Source organism: Nerophis ophidion, linkage group LG22 (genome assembly GCF_033978795.1).
Source record: "Nerophis ophidion isolate RoL-2023_Sa linkage group LG22, RoL_Noph_v1.0, whole genome shotgun sequence".
Lineage (NCBI taxonomy): Eukaryota > Metazoa > Chordata > Actinopteri > Syngnathiformes > Syngnathidae > Nerophis > Nerophis ophidion.
Genome location: NC_084632.1, coordinates 9,584,898 through 9,603,882, shown reverse-complemented (window position 1 = coordinate 9,603,882; position 18,985 = coordinate 9,584,898). Strand labels below are relative to the sequence as shown.

The following is an 18,985-nucleotide window of genomic DNA, read 5'->3' as shown; positions in this document are numbered from 1 at the left end:
ACTGTTGTAGTAATGCTGGCATTTCAGATGGCTGATAAGGTTTGATGTGTTAAACACTCTTGTAGTGATGCAGGTATTTCAAATGGTTGATAATGTTTAATGGGTAAACACTGTTGTAGTGATGCTGGCATTTTAGATGGCTGAGAAGGTTTGATGTGTTAAACACTGAAGTGATGCTGGAATTTCAGATGGCTGATAAGGTTTGATGTGTTAAACACTGTTGTAGTGATGCAAGGTATTTCAGATGGCTGACAAGGTTTGACGAGTTAAACACTGTTGTAGTAATGCTGGCATTTCAGATGGCTGATAAGGTTTGATGTGTTAAACACTCTTGTAGTGATGCAGGTATTTCAGATGGTTGATAAGGTTTAAGGGGTAAACACTGTTGTAATGATGCTGGCATTTTAGATGGCCAATAAGGTTAGATGTTTTAAAATTGTTACAGTGATGCTGGCATTTCAGATGACTAACAATATTTGATGTGTTGAAGCGAAACTTTTTTTTACATTTCAGGCGGAATGTTTGCAAAAAGTCTTCTTTGAAACAGTGAAGAAATCCCACTCAAAGGGGTGGAGCTTTGATGTAATTTGATCAGTGTGACGTCCTAATTTCCTCATATCGTGCATCCCTAGAAGTAAATCGTAGAATCTTTTTGATTGACATAGGTAACTACCGTAAATGCTTTCAATTATTGCCTCCATTGAAGTGACCGCCAAGTCTGTAGTTATCTGAAAAAGCAAATAACCACGGGAGTCTCTAATTAGGACCAGGTCAAAAACACATTGACATGAACAGCTGTGGCTGTGGGCAACCAACTTCCTGATTTAGTTTGGATTAACTCTACGAGTGAAATATCATTTGCTTTAAAATAAGTGTGAGGGTCATGCGTTTGATGCAACGTTGTTCACAAATGACTCATTGATGCTATTATTGCTGATGCCACAGTTTGCTCCTTACTGCTTTTACAACATTGGCTGTTCAATATATATGTTAATAAATGACCATCCGGTCAAAGGGGAGCTACGTTTTCCTTTTAATTAACGCCCTGTTCTTTTTGCGGTTTTGGTGAAGAAACGCCCCTGGCTATAATTAGAGCATTTACGGTATCTATACGTAGAAACAGTCCTTGTCCTGGTTTTGAAGTACCACTCAACCAGCGTGTGTGTGACTTATGTTCATTCAGTGAAGTACCTGGGGCTTTTGGCCATGTCCAAAATCCTGAAGACCCACCCCAAGTCAGTGCAGAGTCACAAGGACCTCATCCTCCAGTGTCTGGATGACAAGGATGAGTCAATCCGCCTGAGAGCTTTGGACCTCCTCTATGGCATGGTGTGTGACAGAACCTGGGAAAGCAGGTAAGTCGTCTCGCTCTTCTGTCAGTGATGCCGTGTCTCCCACTTGCAGGTCTCCAAGAAGAACTTGATGGAGATTGTGAAGAAACTGATGCTCCACGTGGACAAAGCGGAGGGAACCACCTACAGGGATGAACTGCTTACTAAGATCATTGACATCTGCAGCCAGAGCAACTACCAGTACATCACCAACTTTGAATGGTTCGCTTCCCTTTTGTGTTTCACATCTCTCAAGGATGCAGAGGCCGCATTTTCTTTATTTTTATGACTATTTACATTGTAGATTGTCACATCAAAACTATGAATGAACACATGAGGAGTTATGTTACTTGAAGGCCTACTGAAATGAGATTTTCTTATTCAAACGAGGATAGCAGGTCCATTCTGTGTCATACTTGATCATTTCGTGATATTGCCATATTTTTGCTGGATTTAGTAGAGAACATCGACGATAAAGTTCACAACTTTTGGTCGCTAATAGAAAAGCTTTGCCTGTACCGGAAGTAGCAGACAATGTGCGCGTGACGTCACGGGTTGTAGGGCTCCTCACATCGTCACATTGTTAATAATCATGGTTACCAGCAGCAAGATTAATTCGGACCGAGAAAGCGACAATTTCCCCATTAATTCGAGCGAGGATGAAAGATTTGTGGATGAAGAAAGTTAGAGTGAAGCACAAAAAAAAAAAAAAAGCGACGGCGACAGCAGTTCGAGCGATTCAGATGTTATTACACACATTTACTAGGATAATTCTGGAAAATCCCTTATCTGCTTATTGTGTTAATAGTGTTTTAGTGAGATTATAAAGTCATACCTGAAAGTCGGAGGGCTGCGGTGAACGCCAGTGTCTCTTGAGAGAAGCCAATGGAGGAGCCATGATCACAGCTGCCTTTTTGACAGCTGCAGGAGGAGGTCACATAATCCACTCAAGTCTCCGGTAAGAGCCGACTTAATATCACAATTTTCCCATCCAAAAAGTTGCTGGTTGACGTAGAGAAACATGTTCGCTTGACCACTCTGTGTTAAAGCTTCACAACAAACAAAGAAACATCGGCTGTGTTTCGGTTGCTAAAGGCAGCTGCAATCCACCGCTTTTCACCAACAGCATTCTTTTTTATAGTCTCCATTATTAATTGAACAAATTGCAAAAGATTCAGCAACACAGATGTCCAAATTACTGTGTAATATTGCGATGAAAAGAGACTACTTTTAGCCGTGAGTGGTGCTGGGCTGAAATGTCCCCTCCAACCAATAACGTAACAAGCACGCGTCAACATAAGTGTCATCATTCCGCGATGTTTTCAACAGGATACCTCGTGTGAAATTTAAAATTGCAATTTAGTCAACTAAAAAGGCCGTATTGGCATATGTTGCAATGTTAAGATTTCATCGTTGATATATAAACTATCAGACTGCGTGGTTCGTAGTTGTGGGTTTCAGTAGGCCTTTTACAAAAGAAGGTGATAACACGTTTTATATTGTAGTTTCTCCTTTGCTCCGATTACCGCTATGCACATTCTTGGCATTCTTTCCATGAGCTTCAAGAGGTAGTCACCAGAAATGTTGTTCACTTCACAGGCGTCGTAGTTTTGATGTGACAATCTACAATGTAAATAGTCATGAAAATGAAAACACATTGAAATGAGAAGGTGTGTCCAAGCTTTTGGCCTGTAGATTGTGTGTGTGTTTGTGTGTGTGTGTTATATACATATATACAGCAGTTATTATAATCACCTCATATATATAAATATATACATATACAGTGGGGCAAAAAAGTATTTAGTCAGTCACCGATTGTGCAAGTTCTCCCACTTAAAATGATGACAGAGGTTTGTAATTTTCATCATAGGTACACTTCAAATGTGAGAGACAGAATGTGAAAAAAAAATCCGGGAATTCACATTGTAGGAATTTTAAAGAATTTATTTGTAAATTATGGTGGAAAATAAGTATTTTGTCTACCATTCAAACCTCTCACTGATGGAAGGAGGTTTTGGCTCAAAATCTCACGATACATGGCCCCATTCATTCTTTCCTTAACACGGATCAATCGTCCTGTCCCCTTAGCAGAAGAACAGCCCCAAAGCATGATGTTTCCACCCCCGTGCTTCACAGTAGGTGTGGTGTTCTTGGGATGCAACTCAGTATTCTTCTTCCTCCAAACACGACGAGTTGAGTTTATACCAAAAAGTTATATTTTGGTTTCATCTGACCACATGAAATTCTCCCAATCCTCTGCTGTATCATCCATGTATCCATTTTGGTATAAACTCAACTCGTCGTGTTTGGAGGAAGAAGAATACTGAGTTGCATCCCAAGAACACCACACCTACTGTGTAGCATGGGGGTGGAAACATCATGCTTTTATATATATATATATATATATATATATATATATATATATATATATATATATATATATATATATATATATATATATATATATATAACTTGATTATGCTAACAGGTATCATTTGTCAACTAACAAAGTATTTAACGTTGAGGTGTAAACCTCCAAAATTAGCCCCATGCTATTATTAGAATGCTAACAATTGTGTTGTGCGTCGTTAAAAAATTTACGGGCCGCAGTTTAGACTTCCCCGTTTTTTACCTGACTTTATTGTGCTTGTTGTTTATAACAGGTACATCAGTATCCTGGTGGAGCTGACGAGATTAGAGGGCACGAGGCACGGTCACCTCATCGCCTCTCAGATGCTTGATGTTGCTATTCGGGTGAAAGCCATCCGAGTGTTCGCCGTAGCCCAGATGGCTACCCTGCTGGACAACGCCCACCTGTTGACTGGCAACATGCAGAGGAACGGCATCTGTGAAGTTTTGTACGCAGCGGCCTGGATCTGCGGCGAGTTCTCGGAGTATGTTCGTTGCTACTTGTCATTTGAGTCTCTTTTTTTTGTTGTTGTTGTCCATTTCTGAGCAGCCAACCTTGCCAGAGTGAAAATAACTTAAAATTAGGCAATAATGACAGGCATTAATATAAATTTGGCCCCCGCATCTTTAGGCATCTGGAGAACCCGTTGCAGACACTGGAGGCCATGCTGCGGCCAAAGGTGGCCACCCTGCCGGGACATATCCAGGCTGTGTACGTGCAGAACGCCGCCAAGCTGTTTGCCACCGTGCTGAAGAGCCAAGAGGGCAACACCGACAGCACGACTGCACAGGAAACCATCCAGCTGATGATCGACCGACTGCCGCTTTTTGTCCAAAGCGCCAACCTGGAGGTGCAAGAGAGGGTAAGATGCAGCAAGAACCTCTCCAGCATTTAAGGAGAAATGTTATGCCATATTCAAGCAGTTCTTGGCTGTCTTAATAACATGTCTCTAGGGATCAATAGGGAATTCAGTCGTTTTTATTAGGAAGAGGGGTTAGTGCGTCTGCCTCACAATACGAAGGTTCTGAATAGTCCTGGGTTCAATCCCAGGGATTGGGATCTTTCTGTGTGGAGTTTGCATGTTCTCCCCGTGACTGCGTGGGTTCCCTCCAGGTACTCCGTCTTCCTCCCACTTCCAAAGACATGCACCTGGAGATAAGTTGATTGGCAACACTAAATGGTCCCTTGTGTGAATGTGAGTGTGAATGTTGTTTGTCTATATCTGTTGGCCTTCCACCCGATTGTAGCTGAGATAGGCACCAGCGCACCACCGCGATCCCCAAAGGGAATAAGCGGTAGGAAATGGATGGATTCTAGGGCTGCAATCTTTGGGTGTCAAACGATTCAATTCAATATCGATTCTTGGGGTCGCGATTGGATAATATATCGATTTTTTTTAATTTATTCAACGCGATTCTCGATTCAAAAACGTTATTTTTTCGATTCAAAACGATTCTGTATTCGTTCAATACATAGGATTTCAGCAGGATCTACCCCAGTCTGCTGACATGTTTGCAGAGTAGTAGATTTAAAAAAAAAGAAAAGCTTTTATAATTATAAAGGACAATGTTTTATCAACTGATTGCAATATTGTAAATTTGTTTTAACTATTAAACGAACCAAAAATATGACTTATTTTATCTTTGTGAAAATATTGGACACAGTGTGTTGTCAAGCTTATGAGATGCGATGCAAGTGTAAGCCTCTGTGACATGTGACACTATTGTTCTCTTTTTTATTTTTATTTTTTATAAATGTCTAATGGTAATGTAAATGAGGGATTTTTAATCACTGCTCTGCTGAAATTATAACTACTATTGATACTGTTGTTGATAATATTCATTTTTGTTTCACTACTTTTGGTTTGTTCTGTGTCGTGTTTGTGTCTCCTCTCAATTGATCTGTTTATTGCAGTGTTGCTGGGTCAGGTTTGGTTTTGGAATTGGATTGCATTGTTATGGTATTGCTGTGTAGTGGTTTGTTGGATTGATAAAAAAAAAAAATCGATTTAAAAAAAAAAAAAGAGAATCGATTCTGACTCACACAACGTATTCGAATCGATTTTTTCCCCACACCCCTAATGGATTCTCATACCATTTTTGAAAAAGTAATATTTTTATACCATGGTTGTACGTGATGTCGTGTCCAGTTGGAGATCCGGCATCAGCTCAAGCACTTGGCGGGCAAACAGTCCGTTTGTAGCGGACTACTTCTAAGTAGTGTTGCAATTTTCTATGCCATCAAAGCAAGCATGCCCAATGAAAAGTGATTGAAAGTAAGTCATAATACAATAGTACAATGCTAATTTGTATGTCCTGTATATGTATGCTCCTAATTACCATTTGCGATTAGGAATGTGTACCAAATCCAGTACTTTCATGGCACCGACCAAATCCCACCGGTCACACAATTCATGTGAAGTCTAACAGTGCCTTGTTATGAGTTGCCTGTGCCGTCACCCCTGGTTGCCAACTCAGCCGCTTCTTCGCATTTCGGCACTTGGCCGATGTCAATGTCAACCAAGAAACTGACTCAAAAAACGCTCCAAGGTATGTTAAGTAAGGGTCCATATTTCCAAGAATGCGCTAGATTTATGCTGATATGCATTAGCTTTGCTATTGACACGCTAATGATTAGCATTAGCAAGTTTAAATGGCGAATTCAACACCTGCAAATTTGTCTAAGATGCACATTAAATTCAAACAGCTGGTGTGTCATAAGTGCAATACGTACTGTATAAACACTTTTTAGGGCGCAACAAAAAGACTGAACTTTACTCTACTGCCACATAACTTCTTGGATTTGCAACGTAATGTCATACTTGCAAATGAGAAATGTTATACTAAAACACGATATAACAACTGGGCAGCAGTTATCATAATCAGCTCATTTTTAAATGTTGGAATAGACTTTCAAAAACAATTACTATTTAGTACAACCGAAAATTGCTACCGTTGAGTACCGGTATCGATTCTCAGTTATTGGGATTTAGTATTGTATCGGTTCAAAGGTCAGCAGTACCCATCCCTATTTGCGATCCACATGGTGATTTCAACATTTGCAAATGTAAATATACCACAATTACCCCAAGTCCTGGCCATTGCTCAATGAAAGACAATTTATGTCAACACAGGCAGCTACCATAAAAAAATATTGCCTGTAATTTTACACTTGATGAAATATGCATAAACTGTACACCGGATCCTGCTTAAGTCCACCCCCTTTATGTTGAGCTGTTTGTATTCTTGCCATTATCGCCAAGCAAAGTGATAAACCACGAGAGCCACATAACTCATAACAGTCTCCTTCCACCACATTAAAATCTGCACACAGTGACTTCCTGTTCAGTGCAAGGAAACCTTAAAAAAAAAAACATGGCAGTCATGGGATTGGGTTGAACCGCTTTTTTTTTTTGTTAGCCACCAGAAGAAAGAAATGTTAAATTATCGCAGGCGCTCCGGTAGAAAGGGAGGGTAAAATATCATATGAAAACACCAGAATATGAATGAAAATATGCACAAATAGTGGAAAACTATGTCAAGGAACTGCACAATCCTTTATGATGCCTCATTCTCATTTTGTCCCTGGAAAAGCAATAGATATTTTGGGTTTTGATTATGTCAAAGTGAGTCAGCCATTCTGAGGGGCGTCCACATAAACGGGTCCCAAGTCAGTTTTTGAAATGTCCTATGTCCAGGGTGTACCCTGCCTTCCGCCCGATTGTAGCTGAGATAGGCGCCAGCGCCCCCCGCGACCCCGAAAGGGAATAAGCGGTAGAAAATGGATGGATGGATGGTTTGGACCAGACTTGGGCAAATTTAGGCCCGGGGGCCGCATGCGGCCCTTTGAGCTTGTCAATCCGGCCTGCCAGACTTTCCCAAATCATTTTTTTAAATGTTTAAGATGTAAAGTGTAGCTGCCATTATGATGTGCACTCATGTTTTCTAATGATCGCAAGTCTTCAACTATACTAAGTCTTTCAATGTTTGGAATCTGCGCTTTCGCATGATATACTAGTTACTATGGTCATATAAGTACTTACTATGGTCATCTAATTAGTTACTATGGTCGTGTAATTAGTTACTATGGTTGTGTAATTAGTTACTATGGTCATGTAATTAGTTACTATGGTCGTCTAATTAGTTCCTATTGTCATCTAAGTAGTTACTATGGTCGTCTAGTTAGTTACTATGGTCATGTAAGTAGTTACTATGGTCGTCTAATTAGTTATTATGGTCGTCTAATAAGTTACTATGGTCATGTAAGTAGTTATTATGGTCGTCTAGTTAGTTACTATGGTCATGTAAGTAGTTACTATGGTCATGCAAGTAGTTATTATGGTCGTCTAGTTAGTTACTATGGTCATGTAAGTAGTTACTATGGTCGTCTAATTAGTTACTATGGTCATGTAAGTAGTTACTATGGTAGTTACAGTGGTTCTCAACCTTTTTTCTGTGATGTACCCCCTGTGAACATTTTTTTAATTTAAGTACCACCTAATTAGATTAAAGCATTTTTGGTTGAAAAAATTAGATAAAGAAGTAAAATACAGCACTATGTCATCAGTTTCTGATTTATTAAATTTCATAACAATGCAAAATATTGCTATTTTGTAGTGGTCTTTCTTAAACTATTTGGGGAAAAAAAAGATATAAAAATAACTAAAAATTTGTTGAAAAATAAACAAGTGATTCAATTACAAATAAAGATTTCTACACATAGAAGTAATCATCAACTTAAAGTGCCTTCTTTGGGGATTTTAACAGTGATCCATCTGGATTCATGAACTTAATTCTAAACATTTCTCCATAAAAAAATAAATCTTTATCATCAATATTTATGAAACATGTCCACAAAAATCTAGCTGACAACACTGAATATTGCATTGTTGTATTTTTTTTCTACAGTTTATGAACTTACATTCATATTTTGTTGAAGTATTATTCAATAAATATATTTATAAAGGATTTTTGAATTGTTGCTATTTTTAGAATGTTTTAAAAAAAATATCAAGTACCCTTTGGCATACCTTCAAGTCCCCCCAGGGGTACGCGTACCCCCATTTGAGAATCACCGGTCTAATTAGTTACTATGGTCATCTAAGTAGTTACTATGGTCGTTTAATTAGTTACTATTGTCATGTAAGTAGTTAGCAGCTCAGAGGAGGCACCAAACAGTGTGGGTGGGGAGTGATTCCACAGCGTGTGAAATGTGGGTGTCGGGGACAGACGCAGAAGGAGATTTTTACAACAAAATTCCAAAGCTTAGTGATGTATTACATATATCAGATTGTAGGTGTTTTTTTTTTTTAACCTTCGCGTTCATATTTCACTGTTTGTTGCATTTTTGTTGCGTTTAGCTTGATTATAAAATATGTGGATGGAGAGGGGGTGTGACATTCATATGTTGTCAATATTCAGTGTTTTATCCTTCATAGTTAATATTGTAAATCCCACATTCTTTATTTTTCATGTACATTCTGGGTGTCTCATTCAGTAAAAAAAACAACGTAAAATTCCGTTGTGTTTGTTAAGGCGGTCTGTCATAACGTTTTTACTGTGAGGTTTTGTATTAGTGTTCCTAAAAATAGATATACCGGCCCCCAGACCCATTCTTTTCCTCTAAATTTGACCCCCCAGTCAAAACGATTGCCCAAGCCTGGTTTGGACGGACTAAAGTTGGCGAGAAAAGTAAGTGTTATCCACCCTCCAGGCGTCCTGCATCCTGCAGCTGGTGAAATACATCCAGAAGCTGCAGCAGAAAGATGTGGCGGTGGCGGAGGAAGTGATTGCACTGTTTGCTGGAGAACTCAACCCTGTGGCCCCCAAGGCACAGAAGAAAGTGCCTGTTCCTGAAGGGTGAGCACAAAATATGCACACATGTGTCTGTTGTTCTACGATAACAGGACTGAACCCCATAACGTGTGTGCGCAGGCTGGACTTGGATACCTGGATCAACGAGCCTCCCTCGGAGAGTGAGTCTGAGGACGAGCAGCCCAAGGCTATTTTTGCCAGGGAGGAGCCCAAACATTCCCGCCCCAGACACACAGAGGTGGACGAGAAGGAGCTGGCCAGGGTAGGTTCATTAACAAATCACATTTTCAGATTTGCTGCATATATTTTCTTGTCTTCTAAGTCTCTTGGAAGAAACTTATTTCATTGTCCACCACGGTGGTGAGGATTCGCATCTGAGAAGTGTCTTTGCACTGTGGATTCAATGCAACATGGTCAGCTAAACAGACCCGCTAAGTCCACAGTGACGTCTTGGTGAATTTACTGAGCAATTTGTCAAATTGGAACAATACAAAAAGGATGCCATTGTAATTTAAAGGCCTACTGAAAGGAGATTTTCTTATTTAAACGTGGATAGCAGGTCCATTCTATGTGTCATACTTGATCATTTTGCGATATTGCCATATTCTTGCTGAAAGGATTTAGTAGAGAACATCGACGATAAAGTTCGCAACTTTTGGTCGCTAATAAAAAAGCCCTGCCTCTACCGGAAGTAGCAGACAATTCGTGGATGAGGATAGTGAGAGTGAAAGATTAGGAAAAAAAAAAAAAAAAAAAGACAGCAGTGGAAGCGATTCAGATATTATTTCACACATTTACTAGGATAATTCTGGAAAATCCCTTATCTGTTTATTGTGTTACTAGTGTTGTAGTGAGATTTTACTGTCGTAACTGAAAGTCGGAGGGGTGTGGCCACGGGTGTGGTGACCACCAGTGTCTCTGAGAGAGTTGCAGCTGTCTCTTTGACATGTCTACGCTAAGAGCCGACTTATTACCACAATTTTGTCACCGAAACCTGCCGGGTGACATGTGGTCAGGAACCATGTTCGCTTGACCGCTCTGTTCCATAGTAAAGCTTCACCTTCGGGAATGTAAACAAGGAAACACCGGCTGTGTTTGTGTTGTTATAGGCAGCTGCAATACACCGCTTCCCACCTACATTTTTCTTCTTTGACATCTCCATTATTAATTTAACAAATTGCAAAAGATTCAGCAACACAGATGTCCAGAATACCGTATAATTATGCGATTAAAGCAGACTACTTATAGCTGGGATTGGCCTGGAAAAAAATGTCCGCTACAATCCGAGACGTCACGCGCACGCGTCATCATACCGACGTTTTCAACAGGATACTTAGCGCAAAATTTTAAATTGTTGCAAAGTTAAGATTTCATCAATGATATATAAACTATCAGACTTCGTGGTTGGTAGCAGTGGGTTTCAGTAGGCCTTTAATAGTACTAAACCACGCCTTCGTAGAAATTTTTGCATATTGGCCTATGACGCTATCTTGAGTAGCGATAAAAGGCACAAATGTGCATAAAAACACTCCTACAAACATCATACATGGGACGCTTTACTAAGTATGAATTGTTTTAGTTGCATTGTAAAACTTCCAAACATTGTTTGGATTGATGAATGAAGAAACCATACGAGTATAAACGCCGTGGACGGCTACAAGCCAAAATGGCTTGGTGATAGTGGCCGCACGTGATGTGACATTAATGGTGGATTGTGGCCCCCTGTAACAGAATGAAGCGGCCGCTATCCGCCAGTATGTTCTGACATCACTGGGTATTTTATACATTTTATTTCATATTCCTTCTTTTTGGAAAACAATTAAATGTGCAAGTTTGTAAATACAAGATCATTTGGTGAAAAAACATTGTGATTGAATCTGGTGGAAAGAAACGGGCACCATTGTGTTATTTAGGGGCCGCACTATGTCAACCTTTGAGTGAATATACTGATAATATTCAAGCTATCCATAGTAATGATCACTCCTTTACTTTGAAGCTAGTGGTTTGTGCGTGCGTGACGTGCTTAGTCTTTCCTTTTCCTCTAGTTTCCAGTGATGATGGTGCTTGGAAGGAACTTAGTACATTTTTCACCAGGGTGGTGAGGATTAGCATCTCAGAAGTGTGTCTTCACTGTGGATTCAATGCAACTTACTGTCGAATTGGAGCCGGTGTTCCGGCAAGACATGCACCCCCGTGGAATCCATGCCACTCCTGCATGTTTGCAACAAGGACTATGGGGGGAAAAAAGGAATATGTGAATGTATTTGTTTCTACCTGGCTGGATTGTCATAACTGATGAAGATTTGTATTTAAGATCTGTTTTCATATTGATAGAAGATATAACTACTTTGCTATTTTGACCCAACAGAGGAGAGAAGCCAGAAAACAGGAGCAAGCCAACAACCCTTTTTACATCAAGGCCTCCCCTTCCTCTCAGAAGGTATCCCCACACTCACCTGTGGTGTTGTACCATGACCATACTTGCCAACCCTCCCGGATTTTCCGGGAGACTCCCGAAATTCAGCGCCTCTCCCGAAAACCTCCCGGGACAAATTTTCTCCCGAAAATTTACCGAAATTTAGGCGGAGCTGGAGGCCACGCCCCCTCCAGCTTCATGCGGACCTGACTCAGCAATGATGTGAGACTCTTAAACAGGACAATACTGCCATCTACTGTACATAGAATAGAATACAATGTAGAAGAGAATGTACTTCATTGATCCCTGGGAGAAATTCAGCACCACAGTTTGCTCACAATAAACAATGATAATAATAAATAATATAATATATATAATATATTTATATAATATATGAATAATATAAATATATTCTACATATATTCTACATTTAAGTGCAGTCAAGGAACATATGCATTATACTGTTTATACAGTCTGATGGCTGTCGGTATAAAGGACCTCCTGTGTCGTTCCGTGTTACATTTTGGGAGTCTGAGCCTTCCACTGAGGGTGCTCATTCTCTCCGCAAGGTCTGAGTATAGTGGATGGGAGGTATTGTCCATAATGGCTAGGAGTTTTGCTAGACTTCTCTCTGACACCACCGCCAGAGATTCTAGCTGTGCATGCATTTGGTTAGAAAAATAGTGACGTAGAATAGAACAAAGATGGCCAATTCAACCCTTAACTCAACAATGAGTGTTATGTGTGCATATATGTGTAAATAGATGATCACTGAAATTAAAGTATTTATTTTACTTATATATATATGAAATACTTGACTCTTAACCACGCCCCCCACCTGACCACACCCCCCACCTCCCAAAATCAGAGGTCTCAAGGGTTTGCAAGTATGACCATGACTCAGTGGTCCATCTGGTCTCTCAGGTGTACCAGGACACGCCCGGAGTGGAGCACATCCCAGTCGTTCAAATTGATCTGACGGTGCCTCTCAAAGTACCAGGTGGGCATCCTCTCTGTCACTCAATCTCTTCACGCCATAGCCAGGTGAAGATGGCTGATTTATTTTAATTTTTTTTCAAACATCACCTGTCTCGTCCCCCGCAGGCCTGCCCATGTCAGACCAGTACGTCAAGCTGGAGGAGGAGCGTCGGCAGAAGGAGAGAGCCGAGAAGAAGAAGGAGAAGAAAAAGAGGAAAGAGAAGCGCAGCGGCCGAGGGAAGAAGCACGACTCGGGCCCAGAGAGCGAGGAGGACATCACACCTGCGCACCTGGTGGACATCGTTACGGAGGAGATGCCAGAGGTACAGGCACCAGATGCTTCCAGAGCACCGCTTCTCAAATCAGAATCAGAATCGGAATTGTTTTTATTGCCATTGTTTGAGAACGGGTTCACAAACTAGGAATTTTTCTTGGTGCGATCGTGCAACATAGAAGACATATAAGACAGAATAGGTAATAAGATGAGCTGTGAGTGAGCTATCAGAACTTGTTCTTGTTCATGTGTCTGATGGCTGAGGGGAAAAAACTGTTCAGGTGGCGGGAGGTGTGGGTCTGGATGGACCGTAGTCTCCTGCTTGAGGGAAGAGGGGAGAATAGTTTGAGTCCAGGGTGAGAAGAGTCAGCTGTAATAGTGCCATGTGACCCTGGGAAGAAACATACTTTATCAGTATCAAGTTTCCAACACCACTACAAAATATGCTCATTGGAGCCATTAATCCTGATTAAAAATGTATTCATTTTGTTTTATATGTTGAGCTTCTGAGTTAGTTTTTTTAATACTGTGTATTTATACTAGCAGTTCTGCTCATTTTAATCATTTCAACCTAAATTTGATGCCTTTTGATACTTTGTGCCCTTTTAAAAGTATGCTAATTTGGCCTATGTTACAATGCTAACATGATTTTATACTTCAATTTTAGCTAATTTGATATGTTTAAAAGCAAAAATATATGGATTTTGATACTTGCCGTCATCCTGCAAATATTTGGTTTTATATTTTCATGTTACTGTTAGCATGTGAACATTTTCTGCTAGCAATTTAGCTAATTATATTTTTTAATCTAAAAGTCATGGATTGTGATACTTGGTGCCATTTTACGCGTATGCTGATTTATCATAGTTATGCTAACGTTTGCATGCTAACATTTTATGCTAGTATTTTAGGTAATTGTATTTGTTTGAACATACTAAAACATTGATTTTAATACTTTGCATCATCTTGCAAATATGCTGTTTTTATGTTTACATGTTACTGTTAGCATGCAAACATTTTCTGCTAGCAGTTTAGCTGATGATTTGTTGGAACCTAAAAAATTTGGGTTTTGATACTTGGTGTCATCTTGTAAATATGTTAGTTGTTCCTTTATTAGCATGCTGATGTTAACATGTTATTATGCTAACATAAAAACACAATTTTTTTCTTTGGGTCTTCCAATAACTTGGCATTCACAGCAAACATTTTTTTTTATCGAATAGTTCAAGTCGGTCAAAACTTTTTTATAGTTTCGATGATTACAGGTTTTTTTTTACTTCAGGCAAATTGAAACACTTCAAATATTTTCTGTTATGACAAAAAAACAATGTTAATAAAGTTATTCTTTGTTGTAAGATGATTTATATTAATTTCTTCTTCTTTTTTTCTTTAATGTTAATGTTATAACAATTTTATAGACCAATGTTACTATTTATGGACATGGCCAGGGGGAGGGGGGTGTGACAGGAAAATAATTGACAAGCTCTTAAGTTTAGGCAAAATAGTGTTTAATACTTAGTAGCAACCAGCAGAGGCGCTACCGAGTCACTTTGTTCCTAACTAGTTGCGACGCGAAGTTAGACTACATCCATGCAAGTCTCCAGTTTTTTGCAACTTTTGCGGGAAGTATTAATCTGCTCTATACGCACACCTGCATGGAAAAAGGAGTTCAGTACATTCAGAGAGCGATTACACCATTGTTTGTGAATACTACTTGCATGTTTGAGGACACATCAGCTGACTTGTTTATTGATTGGTCTTTCTCCAGAATGCCTTACCCAGTGATGATGATGACAAAGACCCTAATGACCCTCACAAAGCCCTGGACATTGACCTGGACAAGTGAGTCAACATTATCTTCTTCTTACAGTGGAACCCACTTATGTCGACAGCCAGTCTGTGTCAACTAACTCCTTAGTCCTGGTACGAGGTCTTGTTTTTACTACAGAAAAGTGCCTGCATAAAGGGGAACTGCACTTTTTGTGAAATGTTGCCTACTGTTCACAATCTTTGGGAGACATGACCATGGATGTTTTTTGTTTTTGTTTTTGTTTTTTTTGCATTTTAAATATTAAATAAATGCGATCAAAAGTTAGCTTGCAATGGAGCCTATAAAGCCCTTAAAAGAACATCCGAACACATGATGTGAGTATATATGTATGGTAGTATTGGCACATTTAGAATAACATTTCATATAGATAGATAGATGGATAGAAAGTACTTTATTGATTCCTTTAGGATAGTTCTTTCAGGAAAAAAAAACATGTATTTTGATAATTTTAAGCATATCCATTTCTAAAACGCATTTCAACGTTTTTGTTTTTATTTTTCGTCACTAGTTTCTGCTCACTGCAACAAGAGCCAATAAATATATTTTTAGATCACTTACTGTACAAGGTCTGCTGTCATTCGGATGCCAACTGCTGGCATGTTCATATATTCCCATTTCGGTGAAAAATGTCTCATAATCCTCAAGGTGGGGAAGCACAAGCGTCTTTTCGTGTCGTCCTCGCCAGTTTGGGGTCCTAAACGGTTGTCAAAGTGTCCTAACATGTCGGAATACCTACTTTGACGCCTCACGTCCAGGTGGGTGGCATGACTTATGCTCTACAATAAACTTACAAGGAACAGGGAAGCGAGGAAACAGCAGACCACTCGATGATGTAAACATAGGGACACACGGAATTGATCACGGCGCCGCCATAAATAATTTGTCTGGGTTAGCACTCATAATAACAATGTCACTAATACTTGGTCAACATAAGTCACGAGTATTGTTGCCGCTTTTTGAATGGTTATTTATTCGATTTTGTGGGCAAGATTGTGGAGCTCCCAATGGCTCTGCTGTAAGTGGGCTTTTATTGACATTTTATTTATTGAATTTTTAGAATGTTTTAAAAAAAATCCGTCTGTCGTCATGTCTTTCATAATGATTGTGAACGACAAAAAAAGTGCAGTTCCCCTTTAAGTCAACGTTAAATTTCATGGTCGACTGCTTTTTTGGACATAAAATGTGTACGTCCAAGGGAGCATTTCCATAAAAAATGGTCCGTGTTGTTGTATTGTTCATTTTGTCCTTATCACAACATAACTAATGTCTCCTTCCACAGCATTAAAACATGCACACACTGACTTCCTGTTCAGTGTAAAGTAGGGATCGACGACATAATTTTTCAAGGACCGGTGCAGATTATAAGTAGGGAAGGAGGCCAATAACCGATATTTGAAACCGATATTCATTTACAGTAAAAATGACATATTGGCTCCAAAATTTCGAACAATACTCTTATAAACTCCAACAATTAAAGGTGCTGTTTGCAGCTTCCTCACAATTTCATTTTCAAAGCAGGAACCCCAGTGGCTATCTTATGTTACCATTAGTGGTCCAACAGAACACATTTATTTCATTAATGATCTTTATTTTTCACAATTACAAAGTTTATGTCAATTTTTTAGCGGCCTGAATAAAATGATCTCACCAACACGTACGCGCAGGGAGCGCGTGCAAACAGACACATGCGATCCAAGAGAAGCAACAACAAATTTGCAGTCATGTTGTTATGATAGAATATACATTCAATGACAGCTATTATTTGCTAACAACACTTAAAATATACTGCGCGTGTATGTGTTACATAGAGTACAGGCCAAAGGTTTGGACACAATGCAATGTTTTCTTTATTTTCATGACTATTTACATTGTAGATTGTCACATCAAAACCAGGAATGAACACATGTGGAGTTATGCACTTCACAAAAAAAGGTGAAATAACTGAAAACATGTTTTTTATTCTAATTTCTTCAAAATCGCCACCCTGTGCTCTGATTACTGCTTTGCACACTCTTGGTATTCTCTTCTTGAGCTTCAAGAGGTAGTCACCTGAAAGGGTTTTCACTTCACATGTGTTCATTCATAGTTATGATGTGACAATCTACAATGTAAATAGTCATAAAGAAAACGCATTGAATGAGAAGGTGTGCCCAAACTTTTGGCCTGTACTGTACGTACAAGAAGCCGTGAGAGGGCGATCTATACTGTGTCCAATACATTAGTGCCCTCGAGGCATCTGTAAACGTTGCAGACAGCCCTTTGAATTTGTCTAAATGCTTGAAGCATGTTTATTTATAAACAAACAAAAACAAAATGTGCAAGGAGTTCCTTGGCACAGTTGCATTTCTTAAATAGTTAAATTCAATTGTTTAATAAATGAATAGTTCCCTAAAGCATGACCGCAATACCTTATGATGCACTTCCATTATGTCTTGAACAGCTCCTTTTTAAAAGAAACTATCAAAGACAACTTCAGTATACACTTCATCTAACAATGTTTCATGTTTTGCTGCTTGGAATCTCTCAATCAACACAGAAAAAGGTAAAGGTGTGGTGCAAGATGGTGTATCCCTGAAATAACTTGTATACCTGCCACACAGACATTTCTACCCTTTTAATAATGACATGATTCCAACTCTTCAAGTGTTGACATTGACACCTAGAATTATTACACTTTTTTTTACAAAATGGACAGAGTTGTAAAGACATTGTCATGCTTTGATATAAAGTACATACAGATCAGCAAAAGTATTATTTTAGGTTGCATTATTAACAACATCTTTATCAATTCACATTTTGTATTTGTATAAGAATATTTGTATTAGTATGCACTCACGTATAGTATACTGTAGCCGCACATACAAAGTAGTTCAGGGATACATATCTGGCACAACCGTGCTTTGCTGTTCTGCACTAACTATTCTCTACCCTTTCCCTGTGTCTAGACTGAGTTTAGTGGACTTCTTTAATCTCTCTCGCCATCACACAAACAAGCTTCTACTCTAACGGACTGTCTCCATATCCATATTTTGATTCGCAGACAAATCGACGTACTACAATCTTGCTTATGTTCAAGAAGTTTTTACGGTCTTTTGCTCATAGTAACGTTATTCGTAGTTGTGACATATAGAGGGACATAAACACCATGTGTTTATGTCTGTGTACTTCGAACACATCCGTACAACCATTGAGGTTTCTCCCTCATTTATCTCAGTCGTGTGTTTGAGAAGCCTGAAAAAGACCTCGGCTTCTGATTGGCCCTGCCTCTTACCTTTTCCGGACTGGAGTGCACATTCATTTTTATATATATATGTATATTAGGGGTGTGGGAAAAAATCGATTCGAATACGAATCGAATCGTTTATGTTGTGTGTTTCAGAATCGATTCTAATTTTAAAAAAAACAATTTTTTTTAATAAAAAAAATTATTATTATTATTTTTTTAATCAATACAACAAACCACTAAACAGCAATGCCCTAACAATGCAATCCAATTCCAAAACCGAACCTGACCCAGCAACACTCAGAACTTCAATAAACAGAGCACTTGAGGAGACACAAACACGACACAGAACAAACTAAAAGTAGTGAAACAAAAATGAATATTATCAACAACAGTATCAATATTAGTTATAATTTCTGCATAGCAGTGATTAAAAATCCCTCATTGACATTATCATTAGACATTTATAAAAATTAAAAAAAAGTGTCACGGTGGCTTACACTTGCATTGCATTTCATAAGCTTGACAACACACTGTCCAATGTTTTCACAAAGATAAAATAAGTCATATTTTTGGTTCGTTTAATAGTTAAAACAAATTTACATTATTGCAATCAGTTGATAAAACATTGTCCTTTACAATTATAAAAGCTTTTTACAAAAATCTACTACTCTGCTAGCATGTCAGCAGACTGGGGTAGATCCTGCTG

General features: G+C 39.0%; 1 protein-coding gene across 7 annotated transcripts in view; it reads left to right on the top strand.

Annotated features, from left to right (window-relative positions):
- The window catches only part of ap3d1 (adaptor related protein complex 3 subunit delta 1), a 94,652-nt gene that overhangs the window by 36,635 nt on the left and 39,032 nt on the right, over positions 1–18,985 (top strand). For all 7 annotated transcript variants that reach the window (XM_061883211.1, XM_061883216.1, XM_061883213.1 and 4 more), the window contains exons 12-21: positions 1,184–1,329; positions 1,405–1,553; positions 3,995–4,225; positions 4,372–4,603; positions 9,454–9,599; positions 9,675–9,816; positions 11,923–11,994; positions 12,895–12,970; positions 13,075–13,271; positions 14,991–15,064. In XM_061883211.1, coding sequence (XP_061739195.1) covers positions 1,184–1,329; positions 1,405–1,553; positions 3,995–4,225; positions 4,372–4,603; positions 9,454–9,599; positions 9,675–9,816; positions 11,923–11,994; positions 12,895–12,970; positions 13,075–13,271; positions 14,991–15,064 — 1,465 coding nt within the window. The remainder of the gene's footprint in view (positions 1–1,183; positions 1,330–1,404; positions 1,554–3,994; positions 4,226–4,371; positions 4,604–9,453; positions 9,600–9,674; positions 9,817–11,922; positions 11,995–12,894; positions 12,971–13,074; positions 13,272–14,990; positions 15,065–18,985) is intronic.